Source organism: Medicago truncatula, chromosome 6 (genome assembly GCF_003473485.1).
Source record: "Medicago truncatula cultivar Jemalong A17 chromosome 6, MtrunA17r5.0-ANR, whole genome shotgun sequence".
In the NCBI taxonomy this organism is placed as follows: domain Eukaryota; kingdom Viridiplantae; phylum Streptophyta; class Magnoliopsida; order Fabales; family Fabaceae; genus Medicago; species Medicago truncatula.
The window spans coordinates 37,071,330-37,096,088 of NC_053047.1; the positions used below are offsets into that span (position 1 = coordinate 37,071,330).

The following is a 24,759-nucleotide window of genomic DNA, read 5'->3' on the forward strand; positions in this document are numbered from 1 at the left end:
TCTGGGTAAAATGAATGATATACTTACTTCAACATCCCGAGTGTAACACAATGTTAGCATCATTCGCTGGGTTGGTGAATCGAATATCCTCCATGCTATTTTTTTCTTTCAATACATGGACTCCACTATACATGAATGCAGAGACACCAAAATAAATCTCTGCATGGTTCCACTTATTTTCTAAAAGTGCTTTGTCCATATTATCATTGAAGTTCTCCGTTTGCATATGAAAAAGATGCAAATGATACATATCCGGCCGTTGTCTCCAACATATCTCTGAATTAGATTTATAGATAAAACTATTGCCGTTGATGCTCACTCTTATACCATGATATCCAAACCAAAATGTCAATGGAGAAACAACACAAAGAGCTATGGCAGGAAATTTGTTACGAAACCAGAAAGAAATTGACAATCCTGCCTCGCATTTGTGGTCGAACCACTTTGGAATCTTTGGAACCCGTGGCAAACGAAAGCAGGTGTTTCTAGCCTCATGTAATTCCTGTTAGTAAAAAATAATTAATGTAAGTTTAACTATATCAAAAAGAATATAAAATACATTACAAACAAAAAAAAAAGAATCATAACCTGATTTAGTAATTTGCTTTTGCACGACGAAGTCAACGATATGCAGTGTACTGCAGATAACACTCTTAAGCGTGGAGGAATCCCTTTAATTTCGTGAAGTTCCTTACAATCATCCAAGACAAGTTTCCATAAAAATTGACATTTTTCAATAGATTTAGGAATAATTGTGAGTTGATTGTTTGTTAGGTGTAATTCTTTCACATTGGCAAACAACATAAGAGTTTTTGACAATAATTCATCTGAAAGTTTAGCATTCCTGACACAAATATACTTTACATTTGAAGATTGCATTGAATTCACTTTTTCTTCATTCATGATGGTAAGCTTAGGATGATTTCCATCTGATCGGTTATCATACTGACAGTCACATGGGTGAAATGTTGGAGGCTGAGTAAGATTGTGAAATTGAAACGATGATTCTATACTGGGAGTGTCATCCAAGAGGAGTCCTGGTATATTTCTCATCTCTCCCAATATTTCTGGAAAACTCTCAAGACTATAACAACATGAAAGATTGAAATATTTCAAAGAAGTTAACCTGAGCTGTGGGATACTCCTAAGCATGATGCAGAATTCAATATTCACGAATTTAAGTTTATCCAACAACTCATCCCGCACACTTGAAAAACTCTCGAGCATAAAACAATTTGAAAGGTCAAGTTCTTGTAGCAAATCCAACTTAAGAGGTGGAATACTTCTGAGATTGTGACAATTTTTAACAAGCATGGTTTTAAGTTTTCCAAGAAACCCGTCAACCACAAGTGGAAAATTCTCAAGACTAAAACAACATGAAAGATCAAGTGTTTCTAGTGAATCCAACTTGAGAGGTGGAATACTCCTGAGACTGAAACAGTTTGTAACAAGCATGGTTTTAAGTTTTCCAAGATACTCGTCCACCACAAGTGGAAAACTCTCAAGACTATGACAATCTGAAAGTTCTAGTGTTTCCAGTGAATCCAACTTAAGAGGTGGAATACTTCTGAGATTGCGACAACATTTAACATTCAGGGTTTTAAGTTTTGCAAGAAATGTGTCCACCACAAGTGGAAAACTCTCAAGAGTATCACAACATGAAAGTTCTAGTGTTTCTAGTGAATCCAACTTGAGAGGTGGAATACTCTTGAGACTGTGACAATTTTTAACAAGCATGGTTTTAAGTTTTCCAAGATACTCGTCCACCACAAGTGGAAAACTCTCAAGACTATGACAATTCGAAAATTCTAGTGTTTCTAGTGAATCCAACTTGAGAGGTGGTATAATTCTGAGATTGCGACAACTCTTAACTTTCAAGGTTTTAAGCTTTGCAAGAAATATGTCCACCACAAGTGGAAAACTCTCAAGAGTATCACAACCTGAAAGTTCTAGTGTTTCTAGTGAATCCAACTTGAGAGGTGGAATACTTTTGAGATTGTGACAATTTTTAACAAGCATGGTTTTAAGTTTTCCAAGATACTCGTCCACCACAAGTGGAAAACTCTCAAGACTATGACAATCTGAAAGTTCTAGTGTTTCTAGTGAATCCAACTTGAGAGGTGGAAAACTTCTGAGACTGCGACAGCTTGTAACAATCATGGTTTTAAGTTTTCGAAGATACTCTTCCACCACAAGTGGAAAACTCTCAAGACTATGACAAAATGAAAGTTTTAGTGTTTCTAGTGAATCCAACTTGAGAGGTGTAATACTCATGAGACTGCGACAGTTTGTAACAAGCATGGTTTTAAGTTTTCCAAGATACTCGTCCACCACAAGTGGAAAACTCTCAAGACAATGACAATCTGAAAGTTTTAGTGTTTCCAGGGAATCCAACTTGAGAGGTGGAATACTTCTGAGATTGCGACAACATTTAACATTCAGGGTTTTAAGTTTTGCAAGAAATGTGTCCACCACAAGTGGAAAACTCTCAAGAGTATCACAACATGAAAGTTCTAGTGTTTCTAGTGAATCCAACTTGAGAGGTGGAATACTCTTGAGATTGTGACAATTTTTAACAAGCATGGTTTTAAGTTTTCCAAGATACTCGTCCGCCACAAGTGGAAAACTCTCAAGACTATGACAATCTGAAAGTTCTAGTGTTTCTAGTGAATCCAACTTGAGAGGTGGAATACTCTTGAGATTGTGACAATTTTTAACAAGCATGGTTTTAAGTTTTCCAAGATACTCGTCCGCCACAAGTGGAAAACTCTCAAGACTATGACAATTTGAAAGTTCTAGTGTTTCTAGTGAATCCAACTTGAGAGGCGGAAAACTCCTGAGACTGCGACAGCTTGTAACAATCATGGTTTTAAGTTTTCGAAGATACTCTTCCACCACAAGTGGAAAACTCTCAAGACTATGACAAAATGAAAGTTTTAGTGTTTCTAGTGAATCCAACTTGAGAGGTGGAAAACTTCTGAGACTGCGACAGCTTGTAACAATCATGGTTTTAAGTTTTCGAAGATACTCTTCCACCACAAGTGGAAAACTCTCAAGACTATGACAAAATGAAAGTTTTAGTGTTTCTAGTGAATCCAACTTGAGAGGTGGAATACTCCTTAGCTTGATGCAATGTCTAACACTCATTATTTTAAGCTTATCACCAAAGTCATCTATCACAGGTGAAAAATTCTCAAGATTACTACACTCTGAAAGATAGAGTTCTTCTAGAGAAGGTAACATGAGAGGTGGAATAATTCTGATTTCGGTGCATTTTACAATTCTCAAAATTTTAAGGTTACCTAAAAAACCTATCGATTTATCAATTGCAATTAGTGTCTTACAATATTGTATTGAAAATTCTTCTAAATTTAGGAGACCAGATATATCAGGTATTTGTGCTAAATCTTGACTTCTATTGAGATTTAAAACTCTCATATTCTGGAATTTCTGCAAAAAAATGGAAATAGAAAACATTGCAAATAAATAACTAATATTAAACCATATTTATTAATTTAAGATAAGAGATATAAATATGTTACACTTGCCTTTGTGAGAAAGCCCTCCCACTCCAATGGATTGAGCTTGCTACATTCCAGCACTCTTAGACTATTTGGAAGATGTTTGGGATTTTCACATAAATAAACTTTATTACCAAAAATTAGTGTTTTAAGATTCTCCATCTTCTTGAAAGCTTCTCCATCCCATTCCACTTTAACCCAACTGTCCAAATGTATGATTTCAATTTTACTTGTTCCCTAAAAAGAAAAAAGGACAAATCAACCGAATATATAGTAGTACTTTATACCAAGTATTTAGATATCTTTAAATACTATTGAGAGTTTAATTTATATAGACTCTTAGTGTTAAAAAGTTATACACATGCATTCATAATTATGTTTGGGTTTTTGAGAAAAATCAGCAGGCATAATTATTAGTGTTTTGAGATTATTCATCCTCTTGAAAGCTTCTCCATCCCATTTTACTCTATTCCAACAGTTGAAATGTATGATTTCAATTTGATCTGTTCCCTATACACAAAAACGGACAAATCAAACAATATATGTTTGTAAAAAAATACACGAATATATGTTAGAACTTTACGTTTTTTTTTTTTTGTTGAGATGTTTTAATCATGAATTTGAGATGTTACACCACGTATTTAAAGATCTTGAAATATTATTAAGTGTTCAACTTTACCCTTATGTAAATTGTATGTTAAAAAGTTATATACATACATTTAATCCATCAATTAATATATGATAAATCATATGTTTTTAATTCATTAAATGTATGACAACACATTTTTTAAGGTATGAGTAAAAAAAAATTACACTCATCTACATATAAATTAAACTCATAAAGGTAAAAAAAAAATTGTGATATTGTGACGATTAATAACATTAAGGTTTATTAGATCATTTGGTCCCTTATTTAATTTCATGTTTTCATTTTGATCCCATAATTAATAAAAATGGCGTTTTAGTCCCTCACATTTTCCTCCATTTTGCAAATAAATCTCAACTGTTAAATTTAATCCAAAATGTATATTGTGGACCAACATTATAGATGGTTCATTGTAGACTTTATTAATTTTATTCAATGTTAGCCCTTTGATTATATTGAACATAAAGGGACCATTGGATTATCAATTGATTTTACCTCACAAGTTCAATTCCACGGTATTTGTATTTGTTTTTACAAATTATGTTATATAATACATTGAACCAGGGGCATCAAGGTTAAAACAAAGAAGCCTCGCCACCAAACCATTATATTTGTCTTATTTTGAATTAGAACATATATATCATATAATATGAGTAAATAGTCAATTTCCCTCTTGAAATTGTAGGTTTCGTCAATTACCTCCCTGATATTAACAAAACTTCAATTACCCCCTTGAAATTGCATAACGTTAATCAATTTACCCCCTCCATCAAATTTTTCTGTTAACAGTTTACGGTTATGATCAAATACCCCCCGAAATTTTGCACTTATGTACAAAATGCCCCCTAAACTTTAAATATTTATATTTTTTTATCCTTGTCTCAAAAGATATTAAAGACAAACAAATTAACAATTATTGATCATATAAATATGTATGGAATGTATGTTTATGCAGCTATTGGTTATATAAATCTTGGATAATGATAAATAGTACGGGACGGTGAGCACGAAAATTAACGAAAGTAGTTATTGCTTGCCATTTAGTCATGTTTTCCGTAAATTGGTTGTTTTTAATACTTCTCATGTTATAATTGTCAAGCTTTTTATTAGCCATTACCCATGATTTCCGTCAAAGCATACTATATCAGTTTTTAATTTCATAAAAATTGGACAAGTTGGGCATTCGTCTATTTTCGTACGTGCATTTTTTCGTACCATATAGCATTGCTGATAAATCTTTATGGAAGGTATGTTACTCTCATGTGTTTTAAATATATACATATATAGAGGACTTTTTTTTACAGAAGTTGATAATTATGTTAGAGTATGCAGTCATAAAGTACACAAATCTTTGATAATTGTGTTGTCCATAAAGAAAATTAATAGGTTAATATATGCAGAAGGAAGAAGAAACAAGGCTTGTTGATAAATATGAAATATGAATGAAAAGGCTGCGCATGACAAACCCATGATTTCTTTGGCATATATTCATTCATTTTCTTGTGAATAGAATTTTTATGCCAATAGGTACAATATACTACTTAAAGAACTAAATGTATGATTTTTTGTAAGAAAAAAATCTAAATTTTTAAGTTTAGGGGGCATTTTGCACATAAGTGCAAAATTTCAGGGGAGGTATTTGATCATAACCGTAAACAGTTAACGGAAAAATCTGACGGAGGGGTAAATTGATTAACGTTATGCAATTTCAGGGGGGTAATTAAAGTTTTGTTAATTTCGAGGGAGTAATTGACGAAACTTACAATTTCAGAGGGGAAATTGACTATTTACTCCATATAATATATGCTTTTTATAGATAAAAAAAATATGGTTGGGCTGATGTGGCATTAGCCACACCTAGCCTCACAAATTCGCCCCTGAGCATATGCAACGACACGTTCTAAAACATGCATTTGTTCTAACGAAATACTATTATTATAGCTCAGACTAAATCCATCTTTAAAAGCTTTCCGTCTAACCAAACTCAAGAACATCTTTTTCATTCAACCCCTTCACCTCATATGTAAGTTCAACCCCATGACATGTTAGCAAGCTTTTGTCCCGAATTGTGACGATGATTCGACTTAAGGAACTAAACCATTTGTGTTTTCCAGCCAGAGCTTCTAATTGCTCTAGCTTGTTAACATCGTCTAGAATCAAAAGCAACTTCTTTGGCTGGACCCTTTGCTCCAATATAGAAATTCCTTGTACAACACCTGTTAACTCCTTATTCTCCCCCAACTACTTTAAGAATGATCTTTTAGGAGATACAACAAACCATGTTTTTAAGAATTTTCTCTACCATGTAGGCAATCAAATTATAGACAGATAAAGTAAGAGTTGCTTTCCCTATTCCACCAATCCCATGGATCCCTACCATGTGGTATCATCAGACCCAAGATTCAAAAGGAAAGTTACATGTTGCTTTTGCTGCTCCAGTCCAAGTAGGTAAGGCAATGAGTTTTATATTTCCTATGATATGTTCAACAATCTCTCCAATAAATTTATGCTCAAACTTATCCCTATTCCAATAAGAGAAAAGATGTTATTCAAATGCTTATATTAGGCTTAATTGTGTTTTTCATCCTCCATATATCGCGATTGTGTGGCTTTAGTCCCCATTTTTTGAAGGAATTTTGCCCCTTATGTTTTCATCATGATTTGATAGTCTCCTTCCCAAAACTTACCTTGATTTGACATTATTTATTGATGTAATAGTCAACTCTTATAAACATGTGATTTTTCTTTATGTTTAAAAAAATACCAAAAATCAGCTTCTACACTTGAGACCTGAGAGCAAATGGAACTTGTAATAAGGGTGTCAGACATTTTGTCATGTTCTGAAGTTTTTCTTTTTTATTTTAAAGAAAAGTAATTAGTTGAGTGTCATGTTAATACATGATGTCACCGCAACTTAATTTTGGAGGAAACTTGGGAAGGAGACTACCAAATCACAATGGAGGAAAAAATCAAAAAAAATTCAAATTACACTTCGTCCTATTTTTTCTTATCATTCTTTTTCCTATTTTTCACACTTCTTCCGTTCTAACATACCGCAGTTTTACAATATGCATTATTTATTTAACTTATTTTGACCATATTAGTATGTAAGATGTCGTACGATTTGTTTCAATGAATATTTTTAAATTTCAAATTTTTATTGATAATTTTTATAATGGTCAAAATCATATATTGACATGTGTTAAGTGGTTAATTGTGACATACATTTAGAAACAAAATGAGTATTAATTAAGCTTCTATGAGTCGGCATTTTTTGATTGTGTGGTATGTTCTGTGTAATTATTAATATGTTTACATTTATTTTAATTCCAATTGGTTTTTCATTATTAAATGAATTAAAAAAATTATTTTTCAAATATGACTCAGCGCATTATTAAATGAATTAGAAAAAATTCTAAATTTGCGACTTTTTTTAATTCTGAAAATTAATTTCCAGATTTTTTATATTTTTACAAAGAAAAAAATTTCAATCTCAAAAGGAAAACTTGAAGATCAATTTTTTATTTTCGAAAAGTATTATCTAATTTTTTGTTTTTTTTAATCACAAAAAATATTTTCCAGAATTATTATTTTTTGTAGAAAAATAAAAAAAAACTTTTTTTTTGAAAAAAATCTGAACTTTTTTAATTTCGAATTTGTTTAACTAATTTTTGTTTTGTTTTTATTTTGAAAATTAAGTTCCAGAATTTTTTATTTTTTTAAGAAAAAAATCTGAATTTTTTTAAAATTTTCGTAATTAATTATCTGATTTTTTTTTTAATTTTTTTTTATTTTTAAGTTAATTTAAATGAAAACCCAATTAGGATTTAAATAAATCTAAAAATTTTATAATTACACAATCAACATGTCACATAATTAAAAAATGCTAACTCAGTGCGCCACATAAACATAAATATATAGTTAGCTGTCTTAAGTGTCTAAAGCTAAAGAATCTTCATATTATGGATATGGAATTTAAACTTCTTTTATAGGACAAAACAAAAAATGATCTATATAAAACACGGTTAACCTTTAATTCAAAACCAGATTCAACTGCAAATCACTTTATGATAAGAAACCATATTTTTAATCAATTCATATTCTGTTATGGTTTGTTTAAAACTCCAAATCACTTCGTTTTCTTAATCGATTCGAATTCTTCTATTCTTCTTTTTAATTAATTATGTTGGTTCTTTTTTTTTTTTTTGGTTTGAATTATCGGTTTGGGTTTTGTGGTTATCTTTTGTCCCTTTGCTTTAGTATCGATTTGAATTCTTCTATTCTTCTTTTTAATCAATTATGTTGGTTTTTTTTTTTCTTTTTTCTGTTTGAATTATCGGTTTAGGTTTTGTGGTTATCTTTTGTCCCTTTGCTTTAGTGGTAGGTAGTGTAGTGTATCAGTTTTGGAGGTTGGTACTTCGTAGAAGGAATTTTTGTTATTGGCTTTGTTCTTCTATTTTGGTCCTATAGTTAAATTTTTTTTTTTTTTTTTTTAATCATAGTCCTATAGTTAATTTTTTTTTTTGGGATCATGGTCCTATAGTTAAATAAAAAGACATTTCTTACGTAATTAGAAAGTGTGCACCAAAGCATTATAAGATATAATATTGTTATCATATTTCTTTTATCAGATGCGCACCAAACATATGATAGGATAAGTATATATTATATCATTATCATATCATATCATAATCCAACCTACCATATCATTTCTTTATCATATTATACGCATTAAACAAGTACTAAGAGTTTAAGTTATATACATCTTAATCATCAGTGTTAGAAAGTTTTACACATACATCTAATGATATGTTTTCACATCAATTAATGATATATGATAAATCATGTGTTTTTAATCCATTAAATGAAATGATGTAGCAACATATTATTTGAATGTATGTATAAAAAACAATTACACTAACGCCGCATATAAATTAAACTCGTATAAAGGAAAAAAATTGTGACAATTAATAACATTATTAATGCATAAAGCAAAAAAGGTAACTTAGCGCTAGGATTAACAATAGTAACTCACCTTATTTTCTTCTAAAACTTTTTGTATATCTTTAGGGTCCCATAACCTACTGCGTTCTCCCGGATTATTTGGTGACTCTTGTCTAACAATTTCTTTTCCCATATCTTCTAGCAAATCATGTAATGCTACATAACCAAACCCATCTATTTTTATGAGAGATTTTTCCACTAACACATTAATGTGATCTTTCATGTTATCACCATGATGAACATGAAGTATTTCTTCGACCCTTGTTAATTTCCATCCTTTGAAGCAACAAGCAATGTCAAGAAAAACAAACTTCTCTTCGTCCTCCAGAGCATCAAAGCTCACTTGTAGTGTCATTTGGATCTTTTTATGAGGAATTTTTTCGTAACGATCTAGTGCATCTTTACATTGTTCTATTGTCTTATTAGAAAAGTGAGAACCCATGACTTCCAAAGCGAGTGGATGACCAGAGGCATATGTTACAACACGTTCTAAAACATGCATTTTTTCTGTTGAAACATTTTTGTAGCTTGGACTAAATTCATCTTTAAAAGCTTTCCTTCTAACCAACTCAGCAGCATCTATGTCATTCAACCCCTTCACCTCATATTTACATTCAATCCCATGACATGTTAGCAACCTTTTGTCCCGAGTTGTGATGATGATTCGACTTGAGCGATTAAACCATTCGTGTTTTCCAGCCAGAGCTTCTAATTGCTCTAACTCATTAACATCGTCAAGAATCAAAAGTATCTTCTTTTGCTTGAGCATCTGTTCCAATTTTGAAATCCCATTTAGAACACTTGTTAACTCCTTTTTCTCCCCAACTACTTTAGAAAGAATGATCTTTTGGAGATATGGTAACCCATGTTTTTCATGACTTTCTCTAACATTTTCAACAAAACATGAAACCTCAAATTCATTGGCAATCAAATTATAAACAGAAATAGCAAGAGTTGTTTTCCCTATTCCACCAATCCCGTAGATCCCTACCATACATGCTTTATCATCCGACCCAACATTCAAAAGGGAAATCACATGTTGCTTTTGGTGCTCCAATCCAACTTTGTAATCACCAACAGGCAATGCAACAGGTTCTATATTTCCTAAAACTTTTTCAACAATCTCCCCAATAAACTTATGCTCAGGCATATCCCTGTCCAATATGAGAAAAGAGGTCATTCAAGTGCATATATTAGGATTAATTGTGTTTTTCATCCTCTATCTACAGCGACCGTACAATTGCCGTCTCCATTTTTTTAGGAGTTTACATTTTGACATTTTTTTTGAGTTTTATTTTTAAATTTTAAAGGAAAATCATTAATTGAGTGTTAAGTTAATAAATGATGTCACAATAATATATATTTGGATGAAACTGAGGAAGGAGACTACCAAATTACAAAGGAGGAAAACGGGGCAAAATCGCTCAAATTGTGCTATGCTTTGTTTGTTGTTTGAGATTTTGAAAAATGAATTAAGAAATATAATTACCATAGATGTTTTAATAAAAGGAACTTTGTTTAGTTTCTTATCATTCTCTTTACCGCTATTAGCGTTTAGACGGCACAAGTGCCGTCTTTTTTTTTTTTTTTTTTTTTTTGCGCTAATGCGATAAATTACCAATATTATTTATGAAATGTTGATTAAAATTAAAGGTATATATATTACATATTTTACACTTTCATATTGCAACAAACTATATTTATTTTTTTCTATGATATCAAAAATATAAAAAATCTTTCAGAGACAAAAAAACAATATAACAAATAAGGTTAAATATATTTTTTGTCCCTATAATATACAAACTTTTCGTTTTAATCCATCTAAAATTTTTATTCAACTTGAAGTCCCCAAATCCATCTTCACTTTTGGCTCATCCTTTTAAATAAACTCATATGTAGAATTTATATTTTTGATTAAAATGTTGCAGAATAGTTTATAATATAATCTCTCAAAAAAATTAGAAATTTTTAACTAAACATGAATTAAATAAGAGTTTTTCAATTTTTTACGGTTAAATATTAATATTTTGTTAAAAAATTATATTTTTTTTGAAGATTTTGACAATATTATATACATTTCTTCACATTTCATTAAAAGTTACAAAGTTTACGGGAGTTGACTTAAAAATAAGAACCAAAAGTAATTATTGAAATTTGTATAGAACCTAAAAGTCGATGATATTTTTTAAAGGGACTAAAACGAAAAGTAGATATATTTATAGGGATCAATATTTAACCTTAACAAATATAATATAAATTCTTATCTTTTTTAATGAAATCAACAAAATAACTATTTTATAGTCAAATTTGTTTAAGGTATAAAATCACAACCAAACGAACCAATATATTTTTTCCTAGAGGAATGCTAATGACACTTTCATAGCATTCAGACTTTTACTGAATAAAATTAATGTATGACCCATCAGTTCGATCAAATCGAATCCGTATCTAAAATATAAGATTACTTTGATTTACTAATCTTATGTAATGAACCTGGATAAGAAACTGCCACGTCAGACATCTTAGGTGTAAGGGGTTATAAGAATGAGAAGGGAAATGGAAAGGGGGTGTGAAATATGTGATGATCTCATTTCTCTTCTAATCTCTCTCTTTCTCTTTTGTGTACCTCTGTACCTTCATAATTTTCTGCAATTACTTGTTATTGAACAATCCATTAAACACTGTACTAAATTCCCCATTATTCAAGTTTAGTTCCTTTGAATATTTGTACCATCATTACATCTTACTCTATTTTTCTATGTAGTTGGTGTAAGTGGTAAAGATTAACTCACATGATCTGGATTTAATTTTTTTTTAATGAGAAGATAACTTAGGTAGATAATTTATAAAGGGTTTGTCTGACATATATAATATTGCATATGTTAAAGCTATTAAAATTAATAAGTTTTTATTGAAAAACAACAGTTATTTATTAAAAAGTTATATATTTAATATAAATTATAAAAACCTCTATAAATTTTCAATTCATATGAACTATCCGTCAAATTGTAAGTATCCTTTTTTTATATTTAAAAATCTTAAATTATTTGTAACTAAATTATCATTAATTATTTATTAAAGAGTTTATTGTTTGTGAGTTGGGTTTCGGAGGGGAGGGGAGGGGAAGGAAATGTTTATGGAGTGTAAACCCTTGTTTGCGAGTTTTAAAAAAACAAGGGAAAGGTTTTGGGGGGGTTTTGAAGGGCTTTGTCCAATTTTAAAGTTCCCCCAAATTGGAGGGTTTTGGGGGGTTAAACATATAAATTGACAATTTTGTCCTCTTAATAATTCCAAATTCCAATTTTAGACATTACTAAAATTATTACAATCTTTTTAAAAAAAAACTTATTCAAAACAACTTATTTATATAAAAGAGCTTATTAAGACCTCATTTTCAAAAACTGCTTATTTAAAACAACTTATTACGACCTCATTTTAATAAAAAAAACTTATTCCAAACAACTTATTTATACAAAACAGCTTATTACGACCTCATTTTCAAAACAGCTTATTTATCCAAAACAGCTTAATACGATCTCTTTTTCAAAAACAGCTTATTCAAAACAGCTTATTTATATAAAACAACTTATTACGACCTCATTTTCAAAAACCGCTTATTCAAAACAACTTATTTATACAAAACAGCTTATTACGACCTCATTTTCAAAAACCGCTTATTCAAAACAACTTATTTATACAAAACAGCTTATTACGACCTCATATTCAAACACAGCTTATTCAAAACAACTTATTTATGAAAAACAGCTTAATATGATATCTTTTTCAAAAACAGCTTATTCAAAACAACTTATTTATACAAAACAATTATTACGAAACAGCTTATTAATAAGCTATTTTGAATAAGCTGTTTTGTATAAGCTGTTATTTAAACAAAACAGCATATTACGACCACATTTTCAAAAACCACTTATTCAAAACAACTTAATTATACAAAACAGGCTTAACATGACCTCATTTTGAAAAATAGCTTATTCAAAACAACTTATTAAAGCAAAGCAGCTTAATACGATCTCTTTTTTAAAAACAGCTTATTTATATAAAACAGCTTATTACGACCTCATTTTCAAAAACCGCTTATTCAAAACATCTTATTACGACCTCATTTTAAAAAAAAAAAAAAAACTTATTCAAAACATCTTATTTATACAAAACAGCTTATTACGACCTCATTTTCAAAAACAGCTTATTCAAAACAGCTTATTTATGCAAAACAACTTAATTCGATCTCTTTTTCAAAAACAGCTTATTTATACAAAACAACTTATAACGACCTCATTTTCAAAAATCGCTTATTCAAAACAACTTATTTATACAAAACAGCTTATTACGACCTCATTTTCAAAAACAGCTTATTCAAAACAACTTATTTATATAAAACAGCTTATTACGACCTCATTTTCAAAAACCGCTTATTCAAAACAACTTATTTATACAAAACAGCTTATTACGACCTCATTTTCAAAAACAGCTTATTCAAAACAACTTATTTATGAAAAACAGCTTAATACGATATCTTTTTCAAAAACAGCTTATTCAAAACAACTTATTTATACAAAACAGCTTATTACGACCTCATTTTCAGAAACAGCTTATTCAAAACAACTTATTTATGAAAAACAGCTTAATACGATATCTTTTTCAAAAACAGCTTATTCAAAACAACTTATTTATACAAAACAGCTTATTACGAAACAGCTTATTAATAAGCTATTTTGAATAAGCTATTTTGTAATAAGTTGAAAAAGCTATTTTTGAAAAAGAGATTGTAATAAGTTGTTTTATATAAATAAGCTATTTTGAACAAATTTTTTGAAAAGAGGTCGTAATAAGCTGTTTTGTATACATAAGTTGTTTTTGAAAAAGAGATCGTATTAAGCTGTTTTGAATAAGCTATTTTTTTTTAAAGAGGTCATAATAAGCTGTTTTGTATAAACAAGCTGTTTTGAATAAGTTGTTTTTTAAAAAAAGATCGTAATAATTCGTTTTTTCATAAGATAAGCTGTTTTTTAAAAAGAGGTCGTAATAAGTTGTTTTGTATAAATAAGTTGTTTTTAAAAAGCGATTGTAATAAGTTTTGTTTTTTTTTTTTATAAATAAGTTGTTTTGAATAAGTTTTTTTAAAAATAGATCGTAATAATTTGTTTTTCATGAGATAAATTGTTTTGAATAAATTAGAAGTTAAATTACGAAGTATAACAATGTATTGATTTTAAGAGGAAAAATGGTAAAATAGTAAAATTATAACATAAGCCCTCAACTTCCTTTCCTTATTGGCTTTTTAACTCCTAAACAAGGGGAATGTTTTCCCTCCTTTCTCCCTTCCCTCCCTTTCCTTCCCTTTCCCTTCTTAGTCTTTCCTTTCCTTCCCCTCAAAACTCGCAAATAAAGCCTAAAGAGTTTATTGTTTTCAATTCAAGTGACTATTTTTTGATGGACAAATGAAATAAAAAACAGAACATAGGAATATACCGTTTCTTCTTGTAATGAAATCCAGACAAATCAGCTACTTGGTGAAGACACACCTTCCATTTATCAAGATTTGAGTTGGCCTTATGTTTATCCATTGCTTCTCCATAACTCTTTTCTAACTTCCGTATAACAGAGGGATCCACCTTATAAAATACCGGCAAAACGGAACGTCCTTTATCTTTGATGGAATGAAGGATATGAGAAAGTTCTTGTAAGCAAAAGGAGGAAGAAGCATAATTCTTAGAAAGGACGACGATGGCGATTTGGGAGTCTTCAATTGCTTTGAGAAGTGATGGTGTGATTTCTTCGCCTTTTTGAAGCTCCTCATCGTCCATGAAAGTTCTAACTCCTTTGTCATCTAGAGCTTTCTTGAGATAGCTTGTGAAACCATAACGAGTATCCTCACCTCGAAAGCTGAGAAAAACATCATACTTGAATCGATTTGTGACTGTGAGGGGAGCCATGATGAGTGAATGAGTTGGTTTGATGAATATTAGTATTCAGATTCAAAGGAAAGAACAGTTGTTTATAGAAAATTGAGCTAGGATGAATGTGAATTATGCAGAGTGTACTGAACTTAAAGGACTTTGGAGTATCTATAAAGTCATGAAAGTGGGACTGCCTTGTCACCAGTTGAGGCAATTTCCGGGCAATTTCCCCGAATTGATTAAGCAAAATAATTTCAAGGGGCAGATTTAAAAGTGAAATAATCCCCGTGAACTTAGCTCAGTTGGTACGGATATTACATATTATATGCAGGGGCCCGGGGTTCGAAACGCGGACACCTCACTTCTCCGCAATTAAATTGTGTGAGCTTTAGCCACTAGTCTCCTTGATCCAAAAAAAGTGAAATAATGTTAAAGCTGCTGGGACATTATACGAGTGAAAGTGAAATTCTCGTGTTGTCAGTAGAGGAGGAAAAGTGAAATTCTCGTGTTGATTAAACAAAAATGTTTGGACATTATATTTATACGAGTGTTGTATTACCATTTTTTTTGATAATTATCTCTCACGTACTAATGTTATTTTCCTATTTCATCTCTCCTCTTTTTCTTTTTCTATTATTTTAGTCTAATAAAAAGAGAGAAAAATAAAATGTACCAAAAGTTATGAGATATACGTATAGTTTTATACCCCGTGAAACTTTAAGTTGAATCAATCATTTACACAATTGAATAATCACATGAATTGAATAAGATCCCGTTTGGATAAATAGTTTATACACGGGCTTATAACATTAGAGTTTATAGAACTAGAGCTTACATAAGCTCTTATACTCAATAAACTTTTTATGTTTGAATATGTACATTAAAAAGTACTTATATAAATTGAAATGTTTGAAAATGTCACTACATAAGCAAATATGAAATGTTAAAATATTTTTAATTTAACATATATATAATCAAAGAATCAAACCACGATTATAAAGATGAAAAAAAAAACAATATTAATATATATATATATTAACTTTCTGTTTAGTCGCTCTAAAAGTTGTTTTCGATTTTTAGTCTCTAAAAAAAATTTCATCTTCACTTCTAGTCTCTCATTTTAAGTAAACTTATATGTAGAATTCATATTTTTGCAGAAAGGAGAAAAGAGGAACTTATTTACCCAAAAACAAAAAATCGGCAAGAAAGGATGTGGAACGGCCATTTGGAGTGCTTCAATCTCGATTTGCAATTGTACATGGTCCGGCCAGTGCTTGGCACATGGCTACAATCAAACATATAATATATGCATGCATCATATTACATAATATGAACGTTGAAGATGAACGACACACATATGATGGTAATTTTGAGTATGATAACCCAAACAATGACATCGCCACAACTGAAGTATCCAATGCTCCTCATTCTGATTTCATCACATACTTGCAAAGGAGAGCACATGTTCATGAAAGAGAAAAACATCGACAATTGCAGGGAGACTTGGTGGAACATATTTGGTCATGTTTTCAGGCATGATAATAATGAAAACTAATTTTTCATTTTTTTATGTATTTCTATTTGGTTGAACTTGTTCTCAATAAATTATGTATTTCTTTTCATAATTAGATAATATATCTATTTTTCCGTTATTTAATATTTTTAGAAAAAAATTATATATAAATAAGAATTTCATTTTGAAAAATATTATAATAAAATAAAAATATGTGAGGTCAATTGTAGGACCATATAATGTAAGTTAAGAACACAAATATTGTACTTTGCATTGGACTAAAAATGAAAGAAAGTTCTTAATATATAAAGCCTCCAATTACCAACTTATTGGTTTCTTATATTCTTTTATAGAAACCAAAATAGTTAAATGTCATATATTCTTCCACTCTAAAAATGAAAGTTTTATTTGGATCCATCGAAGGCAGTAAGTTTAAGAGACATATGTTACCATTTAACTTCAAAATCCAAGCACTTAAAGTGTGATACATTCTGATAAGAATCCATTTATAGATCACAGTTAAGTTAGCTGAAATAATGCTAATATGCATGCAAGTGTGATACATTCTTATACAATGATCTGTTAGATTTAATTAGTTGTTTTGAAAATTCAGTCATGTTGATAAAACTGAGTGCCATTTTCCATGAGCAGTGTGGCAAGATTCATGCAATTGTAAGGAAGCATCTGCTGCCAATTTTTAAGGATCAAATTGAAGAGGGCGCGCAACTTATGTTATGGAGAAATTCATGGTTGCCCAAAATGATCCTACCTCCAAAACAACCGATCATAAGAATAAGTTGAGCTTTATGGCAGAAATCAATTTTTTCAAGGTTAATGCTGCAGAAATCCCAGAAAGAGTTTTCAACTTGTGCCTTTCCTTGATATCTTAGCTGCCCATAGGGAGGACCGTTTGCTTGGTAGTTTTCTATATTTTTTTAATTCAATTTTCTAGACTTTCTTTTAGTTTTATCAGATGTCATTTACCTATAGTTTGAATGTATTCAATAGATGTGATTGGTCTTTGTGTTTCTGAATAATTCTAATTGCAACAACTTTGTTGAATTAGAGTTTGCCATATTTCATGAGTTTCTTTTTTATTTTGCACTTCAATGGAGTCATGTTTTTCCCCTCAACTTATGGTGATTTGTTTATATTTCATGGAATTCAGGCAAAGCTAAGAGAGGTTCCATCTTTGGAGGGACATGTTCTTTTGAAGAAGCAAAGAGATGCATTAGAATATTTGAAAGGCCGTTTTACAGGAAGAAATAAAGAGGATGTGGCAAATTCTATCTCTATGGTTTGTTATTTTATACTACTCCATGCTCTTGAGTCTTGTGTACTTTACTTTGTTCATTGTTTGAATTCGTATTTCTGTTCATTCCCTGTGGTGACCGAAAAAAAAAATCGAATCTTCCTGATTTTTTGAGTTTCTAGGCTCGCTCTTTTCGAGAATATCAATTTTTTCTTTATATTCACATATTTCAGTGACTCTATTTCAAAGTGCATTACAAAAATTCTTATTCCTCTTAATCAATCCATGTTACTCCATAATTAACAATATATTATTCACAGGTGGAAGCTTTAGCCGTTAAGTTGACTCAGAAGAATGAAGGAGAATTGATTCAAGAGAAGTTCAAAGTGAAAAAGCTTTTGAATTTTCTCAAACAGGTCTTATTTGACACCTAAACCTTTATTTTTCTAAAGGAATATATAGAATATGCGTCAAAACATTAAGATTATTATTTATTTTTTTCTGAAAAAGAAATGTGATTCCATCTTTGTGCTATAGGCTTCTGAAGATGCTAAAAAGTTGGTTAATCAAGAGCAGTCTTTTGCTTGTGCCGAAATCGAGAATGCTAGAGCAGTGGTGCTGAGATTTGGGGAGGCACTTGAAGAAGAAAAAGTTACACAAGCTTCTAAAAAAATCAAAATCTTAATATTAATTAAATCATCCCAAACATCAAAATAGAATTCAATAAATAAGGTAAAACATTTCATTACCTGAAATTTCCTATAGATTATAATCAGAATCAGTTTCATCTTCACTTTCAAGATCGTTATCACTTTGTGGCAAAAAGACTTGCGAAACAGGTTCACTAACCAAATCTTGCATAACCATCTTTGACAGATCACCATGACATCCTATATTGCCCACCAGATTTTTTTCAGGCTGACAAATGCTTTGAGATTCATCAAATGCATAAGGTTGAGATTGCATTGGAGCTGACAAAGTCTCTTCAACAAAACAACTTCCATTAACATTTTTCCTGCGATGGTCGGAACTTCTCTTTTCACGATGTTCCACAACTTCAATCTCATGCGAGTGTTTTCGTTTCAGACTACCTACATTATTACCATAAATTGTTTGAGTGAGAGACTTGAGCCTAACCTATCAGCATAAATTATACAGTGAGTTACCTTGATTGGATTCTAAGAACTGAGAGACAATTTGCTCAAAATCCATTGCTTTTGACGCTGAACAAATATCTAAGGATGACTTTAGAAGATGCCGAGACACACAAGACATATAATTGCAAGGTTAGAACTGCTTGCAGGAGGAATGCTGAGAAATCTTTGGGTGGTGAATGGTTTGACTTCGTCATAGACCGCGGCTTAAAAGAGAATGACTTATTGAAGATGATCAGGTCATTTTGGAAATGTAATTTTATAATCCATAATGCACGAGTACTTTAAAATCTGTGTTGCAAAGCTTTTTAGCGTATTAACAAATCTGTGTTTGCTTGCAATAATCCATTCCTCTATAACAAAAAATTTCGAAAAAAGGTCATTCAACCCGTGCGAAGCACGGGTTTGTAACTAATTAATTAAAAAAATAATAAAACTAATTAAATATAGTCATGTGACCAAAAGCAGTGTGTAGTCTGAATTGTGAAATGAAGAAAGGTTAGAGTAATAAAATAATAATACATATGCAGAAAGTGTTGAATTCAACTCAACAACTAATATAACTACTAACATTTGCCATTAAAAAAAAAAATTATGTGATTTGAACAATCAAATTTAAATAACTTTTTAATTGATTGACACAGTTCAAATACATGGTTAATTAATCATGTTTAATGAATGATTAATTGATATACTAGATGTGGAAACTTATAAACCATCAACGAATTTCATTAACTATAAATTTAGATGTGGTAAACAATAATTACATATGTCAAATTTACATGCATGTGAACACCTGAAAATTAAGTTTAAACTAGATTGAGACATGTGCGTTGCGCGGCCGAAATAATCGGTTTTTGTGTATCATATTTGAAAGTGATATAGTATATGTTGGAGATTAATGTTGGACTAACTCTAAGTTTTTCTTTGGTTTCTTGACAACTCAATGAAATGGGACAAACCAAGTATGAAATTAGAATCAATGGTTCAAAGGGCAATAGCCTTAAATAATTGAAAGAAAAAGCTGATTTTTAACCTAAACATTTATAGGGCATTCATGTTTTTAATAAAAATATGACAAGACTAAATTCTGTAAACATAATAATCTTGTTAGGAAGGCTTGTGCATGAATTGTTTAGTCGTGGAAGTTGAACTATGGTTCAAGCCAATTATTTTAATGTTCTACTGAGTAACTGTTCTAATATTCCACCAAGCAGTAGTTTTAATCAAGTTTATATCTTACAATCAATAGAAGGTCTTTTTAGTTTTTAGAAAGTAATGGAAAGGACTTCAAACAACTTCGAATATTTCTTTTGTTGCTGAATTTAAACCATAAAATTACTAACAATGACTGTATGTGCAACTTTAATACATTTAGAGACTATGAATAACGGTGCATCACACTTTGAGTGACCAAAATGGATGTTTGCTGTGAATTGTTAGGTGTCCAAGACTTCTATCTGCAATTAAATTTTTAATTTTTGAAGTAAAAGCATAACTGTAATCAATTTTCAAGTATAACTACATTTGACTATTAGAAAAACGATTTTCAAGAATATCGATCAAATGCATTGTAGTTGGATTATACTTTACATAACTATTTTCCGTTTACAGTAATGAAGTACTAAATTTTCAATAAAATACCTCAATGGTGGAACCTCAACCGTGAATTTTTTAATTGGTCTTTCTCTGAATTTTTTATTACTAAGGACAATTCCAAACATTGCATATATAGGACTTGCATGTTGCAACACATTATTTTTGGTATCAGATTTTGACAATGAGTTAAGAATGTCTCTAAGAAATGAGATATTTTTGTTTCCATCCAACCTGCGAGATTTTCAAATTTTAGAGTAATGACCCAATTTGATCCCTCACAATTTTCTCGTGGTCCAATTTAATCCTTGCCAAAGATTAAATCCAATTTATTCATAGGACAAATTGGTGTTGGACTCTTTACAACATATAGACTAATTTTTCAACGAAATGAAAATGTCGTGAATTACTTTTGTATTATTTTTTGTTGAGACTAAATTGAGCCGTGAGAAAGTTGTGAAGGATCAAATTAGTTCTTCATGAGACAACATACCAAATAACAAAACATATTAAGCACATACGAAATGCTTGAGAAACATTTGTTGATAGTAGAGATAAAAATTCAGAATGATAGAAAATTGAAGTAGAAAGAAACCTTGCATGATTGAGGAAGATTGCAGATTGTCATGCTGCCATTATCAGGGCTGTCATTGAAATGAAAATGCTCCTACAGGAATAAAAAGAATCTAATAACTTAGTGAAGAACAAAACAAATCTTATATTTGTCATTTTAACAGGAATTTACACCTTAACGTATTACAAAAATCTTGATAAACGCACTGAAATCTGAAGATATGCCTGCATTTTTTAATTGCTTATGAAGTTATTCACCTGCTCCATCATTTTCATCCTGAAAGTTAAAATCTAGAAACAATGTGAAAGGCAAGTCATTACTATCATAGATACCAACTCTCTCATATCCTACAGTTAATTGATCTGAAAGATTGATCGAATTTGAAACTGGCTTAGGCTTGCGGTATGCCGGAGTTATGAGGAACAGAGTTGTCGGCTAATACATAACCAGCTTGGAGAACATCTTTGCTACTGTCGTCATTGACATTGTAGATATTGTGAGATATTCGTTATAAACGATGGACGCGCAAGACATCATTGGATTGAGCATTGGTTGTGGAAAATCGCACTCAGAGGGATAAGGATAAAAGAATCACATGCAGAAGACATACAATAAAAATGTATGAGCCTATAGATGCAATGGATGTGAAATGTTGTGTGTAAGGTGCACAACCTACATGGCTTTTGTACGATAGAATTGACTAGCACTTAACTAGTCTAAGCACCCGTGCGATGCATGGATAAAGTTAGCGGTTGCAACTTGCTCCTTGAATTTGCCAGCTTCATTCATAGGGCAGTGAGTATCAAAATTTAATTTTTCAAAATAGATAAATCGTTTCTCATTTTGCTTATGTCTAGAGTGGAATGTTATTCATATTATGCATATTTGTCCTATGACCGTTTAGGCTTGGAATCACTTTGTATATAAAAATGGAAGCATATTGTTTAACGATTAATATTAGTATCGTTTATAATTGTTGGTATATTACGTGGACCTAAAAGCATACTGAAGGTATTATTGACAAAACAATCTATACTGCATTGTCCTCGTGAGCTTAGCTCAATTGGTATGGACAATGCATAATATACGCAAGGTCCGGGGTTCAAACCCCGGCCACCACAAAAGAAAAATAGTCTATACTGCATTGAATTTCAAAAAAGACTAGAAAATAGAAACAAATTTGTATTACAAAATTGACAAGTAAAAAAGAAAGAGGAATAAAAAAAATTACACTACATATCATATGTAAAACATGCACTTTTCACACTTGTCATTCAATGCATAGCATTACCAACAAAAACCCTTCATTCATCTCCTTTGGTCACCCTTTACTGAACTGAGTCCAAATTTAATGCATTCTTGAAGCTGCAGATGGTACAAGTTTTAATAAGAAACTCATAAAGAAAACAATAAATAACAAACTATTTAAGCAAATGCCAGAAGATTTTGGCTAACAACAATAGTAAGTTCTGCTGTTCCATTATGTTAAGTCAGACTTAAATTTTCATAAAAATAAAGAGACCCACCTTCTTGCAAATCCAGTCTGGCGCAATCTTTTCCAAAATCTCGATCTGTTCTTCAGCTTATCCTATTGGGAGGACATAATTAATTAGCTACATTGTTTATTACTAAAAAAACTATTTACTATGCTTAAAAAATAACCATGCACTACATTATAGTAAATAGAATTAGAACATACTAATATCAGCATAATCTAAATAGTTAATCATTATTACAGGAAGAAAGCTTTATGACAAATTCGGTAAAATGAATGATATAGTTACTTCAACTTCCTGAGTGAAAACAATATTAGCATCATTCTCTGGGTCATTTTTTGGATCATTCTCTGGGTTAGTGAATCGAATATCATTCTCTGAGTTTTTATTCTCTTTCAATACATGGATTCCGCTATACATGAACGGGAATCCAAAGTCAACCTCTGCATGGTTCCACTTATTTTCTAATAAGACATTCTCTGAGTTAATCATTGATTTCACATTCGAATTGAGTTTTAATGTGAGCGTGAAATTGGAGAAATATAGAATGAACTTGAGATTTATTTTGTACTGGAAAAGTCCACAGAAAATTCGTGAAATCATCTAAAAATAATACATAATAATGATGTCCTCCTGAACTAAGAACAGGGGATGTCCAAACATCGCTATGCACAATATCAAAAGACATTAAAGTATGAGACAAAGAATTAGAAAAAGACAATTTTATTTGTTTCCCAAGTGGACAAGAATGAGAAAAAAATTTGTTCCGAAACTTATTACATATAAGAAAATTGTTTCGATGTAGAGAATCTAAGACTTGTGCTATAGGGTGTCCTAAAGGGTTGTGCCATACTTCATTAGATAATGTGGCAAACGTAGATGGTGGATGGGCTGAAGTGTAAGGTCAGGTGGTAAGTGGGTAGAGGTCGCCGGAACTGTTACATCTCATTAAAGGCATTCTTGTCTGAAAATCATTCACAGAGAAACCCAAGGGGTCAAATTCAACGGAAACATCATTATCAATGGTAAATTTTCTAACAGAGACAAGATCTTTTATCAATTTAGGGGCATGTAAAACATTTTGTAAATTGAAAGAGTTTGGAGAGGTAGGTAATGATGCATGTCCATAACCGATAACGGGAATATTATGACCACTACCAACAGTAATATTGTTGCTCGTATTGAAATAAGACATAAGATTACCTCCGTTCTCCGTCATATGCGATGTAGCCCTGGTGTCCATATACCATTGATCATCTGGAGGAGAAATAGAGAAGGTATGCATAGCAGCTTGAATGTCCGTTGGAGCATATGAAGAGGATCCTTGGTGACTGGCCTGGTACGGTGTAGTGCTTGCTACATGAGCCTCATGAGTTGGCTTTTGACCAAGAATACCAGCTTGCTTGTTCGAGTTTCCCGTTGTAGGGTACGGACCAAGGTTGCTGCCACGGTGGAAAATTCCATTGTTGATTTTGGTTATGATATGGTGGATAAGCCCATTGTGGTTGTTGATGTTGGTACAATGGTAAACCGGCTTGTAAGGTGAGGATTGCCTCCTCTTTATAAACTTTCATCAAGAGTCTTAAATCCGATGTGGGACTTAAGTTTTTCCTAATACACCCCCCTCACGCCCAACACTCTTTGGGCTTGGTGCGTGAATAGGTAAGTGGCCCTTGAATTCGACAAGCTCTGATACCATGTTGGAAGGAGAGGAATATGATAGAGGGATGAATATTGGCCGTGCCTTTTCATTGATATTCGTGCTGTATATATACATCATGTGTGCTCTAATAATTCTCAACAACTAATGAATATCCCTAATAATTCTCAACAAACTAATCAGTAATTATTTACAACAATCTCTAATAATATTCTTTCTATATTTACATACTCTAATAAAAACTTATCTTCTCCTTCTTCTTCTCTATGAAAACTCTCTAATATTTCTCAATTTACTCTTCAGATTACCGGATCTCATTCAATTATTGAGTTTTGTTACACTTTTTAAAATATAAAAGAATAAAAACTAGACATATGAGTGCGGCGTTGTGTTGCTCCTCGTCTTATATGACATTTTTTTTATTT

General features: G+C 31.1%; 2 protein-coding genes and 1 long non-coding RNA gene across 11 annotated transcripts in view; 1 reads left to right on the forward strand and 2 right to left on the reverse strand.

Annotated features, from left to right (window-relative positions):
- LOC11419324 (disease resistance protein RPV1) overlaps positions 1-15,322 on the reverse strand; it is a 31,930-nt gene extending 16,608 nt beyond the window's left edge. For 7 of the 9 annotated variants that reach the window (XR_005642047.1, XR_005642049.1, XR_005642050.1 and 4 more), the window contains exons 1-5: positions 14,662-15,319; positions 9,203-10,325; positions 3,549-3,758; positions 589-3,450; positions 28-502 (exon numbers count right to left, since the gene is read on the reverse strand). Coding sequence is in view for 2 of the 9 variants with exons in the window: in XM_024785671.2 (XP_024641439.1) it covers positions 29-502; positions 589-3,450; positions 3,549-3,758; positions 9,203-10,325; positions 14,662-15,125 (5,133 nt within the window). In the remaining 7 variants the exon portion in view is untranslated. Of the gene's footprint in view, positions 1-27; positions 503-588; positions 3,451-3,548; positions 3,759-9,202; positions 10,326-14,661 lie in introns of all 9 variants that reach the window. The other 2 variants (XR_005642051.1, XR_005642052.1) reach the window with 1 other exon arrangement.
- A 2,309-nt stretch (positions 15,323-17,631) lies between these two features.
- Positions 17,632-18,861, forward strand: LOC11417292 (stomatal closure-related actin-binding protein 3). Its single transcript, XM_024786569.2, has 4 exons — positions 17,632-17,899; positions 18,175-18,270; positions 18,392-18,505; positions 18,772-18,861. Exons 1-4 carry the CDS (start codon positions 17,684-17,686, stop codon positions 18,859-18,861), a joined length of 516 nt encoding a protein of 171 aa, XP_024642337.2. The 5' UTR covers positions 17,632-17,683.
- Positions 18,862-22,453: 3,592 nt separating this feature from the next.
- On the reverse strand, positions 22,454-24,362 carry LOC120575855 (uncharacterized). The gene is made up of 3 exons (XR_005642053.1): positions 23,878-24,362; positions 22,705-22,766; positions 22,454-22,543 (listed from the first exon to the last, which is right to left on the reverse strand). It is a non-coding gene; the product is annotated as an uncharacterized lncRNA (long non-coding RNA).
- Positions 24,363-24,759: the final 397 nt, after the last annotated feature.

Coding starts and splice junctions, on each gene's coding strand:
- LOC11417292 (XM_024786569.2), top strand. CDS start 17,684: ATGAGTTTCTTTTTTATTTTGCACTTCAATGGAGTCATGTTTTTCCCC. Junction 18,271..18,391: donor TTTTGAATTTTCTCAAACAG/GTCTTATTTGAC, acceptor TTTGTGCTATAG/GCTTCTGAAGATGCTAAAAA. Junction 18,506..18,771: donor AGGCACTTGAAGAAGAAAAA/GTTACACAAGCT, acceptor GATTTTTTTCAG/GCTGACAAATGCTTTGAGAT.